Source organism: Megalops cyprinoides, chromosome 13 (genome assembly GCF_013368585.1).
Source record: "Megalops cyprinoides isolate fMegCyp1 chromosome 13, fMegCyp1.pri, whole genome shotgun sequence".
NCBI lineage: Eukaryota > Metazoa > Chordata > Actinopteri > Elopiformes > Megalopidae > Megalops > Megalops cyprinoides.
In genome coordinates this window covers 30,930,786-30,934,097 of record NC_050595.1, presented here as the reverse complement: position 1 = coordinate 30,934,097, position 3,312 = coordinate 30,930,786, and the positions used below count along the sequence as shown (strand labels likewise).

General features: G+C 38.7%; 1 protein-coding gene across 1 annotated transcript; it reads left to right on the top strand.

The window, feature by feature from the left end:
* The first annotated feature begins 922 nt into the window (after positions 1-922).
* On the top strand, positions 923-2,980 carry LOC118787726 (guanylyl cyclase-activating protein 2-like). The gene is made up of 4 exons (XM_036543360.1): positions 923-1,126; positions 1,615-1,764; positions 2,492-2,597; positions 2,856-2,980. The coding sequence occupies exons 1-4, from the start codon at positions 923-925 to the stop codon at positions 2,978-2,980; spliced, it is 585 nt and encodes a 194-aa protein (XP_036399253.1).
* Positions 2,981-3,312: the final 332 nt, after the last annotated feature.

Below are 3,312 nucleotides of genomic sequence, written 5' to 3'. Positions count from 1 at the left end.
AGGAGGGGACAACCCACCCAACCCACTCCGATGACCTGTCATCTTTTTTGAGATAACACGTCTATAAATGTTAGGATTATCTAATTATGTTATCTCTGTGTGCATACGAAAGACTCAAGTCTGTTATTTGACTTGGTAGCAGTAAAAAAATTGAACGCATGACACCCCACTGTCAGTAACTGTGTAACATCAGCTAAATCAAGTATCCAGACTCACTGAGAACAATATGGGATCCAGGCATGACAAAGCAGATGGGCAGTGATTAAAGTGACGCAGGGGACAAAAACAGTAGTGCCTGCTGCTGTCTTCTGAGCTTCCTTCCGGCTAACATCTTAATTACTTAATTGGAGTCACTGGTTGGATGAACTACCTGCTGTTGAAGGTGTCAATCTGCTGATGATTAGAATGACCTGTATCTCCAGGGAGGGTTGTCAACACCACTGGAATAGTTTTGGATCGTTTCAAGTCGTGGCAGTCTGATCAGTCACTCCATGATAGGGTATTTATATTCAAAGGTATGGAACACATTATCAAAACTTAAATTCCAGTATGCAACTATGACTGTGGTGTGGTGTGTATTTAAATGTAAATGAATACCGGGATATTTACACTGTACTGACTATTCGCCACAATCATGAGGCCAAGGACACTTGTTTTTGGATTAAGAATGCAGCATTGAGTAGAAAATTGGATTGGAAGGTAGCTAGCTAAAAATACCGTTCTAACCATCGTGAGTTAATGCTTTAAGATCGGCATTAATCTGACTGTTACCGGGCAGTGCATTCGTGCAGAACTAAAAGGCAAGTGCTGATGACTGTGTTGCCAGTATGAGCAGATTTTTGTAGTTTGATTTCACACCAGTGCTCCAAACAGCATCGTTCCTTTGTGCCATCCAGTCCAAGGACTGCCATTTGATAAAACCATGGGTCAATCGCAAAGTGATGAAGAAACACAGGTGGAGCTGTGGCAGATTCAGAAACTTTACAAGAAATTCGCAAGTGAATGCCCAAGTGGGAATCTGCATTTACATGAATTTAAGAAAATCTTCGGACTCGGCACCAGCCAGTTATCGGAGGAAGAATCTGAATATATGGACAGCATATTCAGATCATTTGATACAAATCAGGTATGGGTTTTAATTCCTATAGCAGATGCTTGTGGATTTTCTACTTTTCATGGTGATAGATTGACTACAACAGAGACACTATTAACAGTTTGTGTGCAGTGTTTCTTTTAGCCTTTTACCTGTTTTGAAATGCTGAAGTGACACAGCAGAGCTGAAGTGTCACAGTAAAAGCTATGTGTGATTGCATAGTCAAACGATAAATACATGCAGCACCCTTGGAGGACCTGGGAATCATCAGCCTTGATGGATCAATCAGGAGTATCCTCAAATAGTCAACAGGACATTTATATTTAAAAAGTAAAACAGTCTCATTACAGATTAAGTGAAATCAATTCTGTGTGTTTCCATATAACATAATAACTGACATCTTATCTTATCACATAACATATTGAATACTTGTTGGCACCAACCACAATGGCCAAGGGGTCTCAGGACCATTTATTGAAAGGTTGGGCAATCTGAATGTGATGTCTCTTTTGCGTTTCCAGGATGATGCAATAGATTTTTTGGAGTATGTGGCAGCGGTGCACCTTGTCCTTCGTGGAAAACTTGAAGATAGGCTGAGATGGTCTTTCAAAGTCTATGACAGTGATGGCAATGGGCTCCTGGAGAAACACGAAGTCAAGCACATAATCAAGGTCAGAAGGGAACTTTAACAATGAATTACAGTATATCGTTTGTGAATGTCAGTGCTAGTACATCAGGGAAATGATTCTCATTCTGATAATTACAATTTACTGGTTTATTAATCTAGCTATTCTAGGGTATCAAATGCTTTTTCTCAGGCATAAGTACAAATACAGGTACTAATAACATTTAGAAAAATGGGCTCAAAAGCAAGAATCGCTCAGGTGCCTGCCTTCATACTTTATGAGAAGCTGCATAAAGACTCTGAGCAGTGATTTGGTTTGTCTTGTCAAATTATAGCATGGGGTGAAACAATAATTTACATAATGGATAATAACTTAGGTTTTACCATCCTGACTGCAAAATAACGATGCAAAAATATATTGAAATTATAACCTGTCATTCCACACTTGTTGAAAGAATACTTGAGAGGAATGAATGTTTAGCCATTATGGTTCAACTTGTATAATAGGTATTCAACATTAACAATACACTATAAATGCACTATGGTTATTCTGATAAGGCTGGGTCATAGATCGGGGCTGTTGTGGTACCTCATCAAATCGTCATTGCCACAGTAATACAGTGAGCTGGTCCATGTCAGAGAAACTTAACTTTGTGCATGTCTAATAGGTGACTGCTGTAGCTGACCATTATAGACTGCGTAATTGGTTATCAACCACGCTAGATAAATTGATGAGACTTTGTAGCTGTTCTGTTTTCTCTTGTTGTCTCCAGATAATTTATGCAATTAAGAAGCACAGTGGTGAACTGCAAGGCGATCATCTTACACCTGAGCAGATATGCAATCAAATATTTCAAATTGTGGACATAAATCAGGATGGTAAGCCCATTATATGGCAGTGCTGCCTCTCTCATAACATGCATTTCAGTTTCCATACCTTTTTAATGATCTGCTATTTTGTTGTTTGACAAAGTAGTCTGTGATCATTTCTCCAGCTTCCCAGCTTTTGAGAATTAGCTTACATAAAAGGTTACCAAAGACATTGTGGTTAAATGACAAACACAATCCCATAGAATTGTGATTTATGTTGGTAAATGAGAATGTCAAGCAGAATGACTCTTCCTTCTGTGATTTTAGGTCAGATTTCACTGGAAGAATTCATTGAAGGAGCCAAGAAGGATGAATGGGTTTTGGACCACCTGAAACTGGATGTGAAGCCCTGTGTGTGGTTTAATGAAAATCAAAGTAATATCATTGAATGAGCTTTGAATGTTTTTGCTTTTTTTAAGAAGAGGAGTGCACAAACTAATGCATTTCAAAGAAGTATTTACAATGAAAACACAGAACAAGCTTTCATACTTTAACATGTTGCTTTGTAAATCCTTTTGATGCCTGTTGGAGGAAAAGAGCAAACCAACAACATTTAATTGATGTTTGGACATACAAGGCAGGGTGGCCTGATTTCTGTCTGAAGAGCAAAACAGCCTTGTGGTTTGAAGGCTAATCTTTGACATAGAGATGCTTCTGGTTTCGTTCCACCTGAAACCTTGCTCGCTTAAGTGGATTTATAATTAGGCTCAATTATCGCAGGTGA

What these genes read in the sequence shown, in the direction of transcription:
- LOC118787726 (XM_036543360.1), top strand. Translation starts at nt 923, where the DNA reads ATGGGTCAATCGCAAAGTGATGAAGAAACACAGGTGGAGCTGTGGCAG. An exon ending in GATCATTTGATACAAATCAG is followed by an intron (nt 1,127 to 1,614) that starts GTATGGGTTTTA and finishes TTGCGTTTCCAG; the next exon opens with GATGATGCAATAGATTTTTT. An exon ending in TGTGGACATAAATCAGGATG is followed by an intron (nt 2,598 to 2,855) that starts GTAAGCCCATTA and finishes CTGTGATTTTAG; the next exon opens with GTCAGATTTCACTGGAAGAA.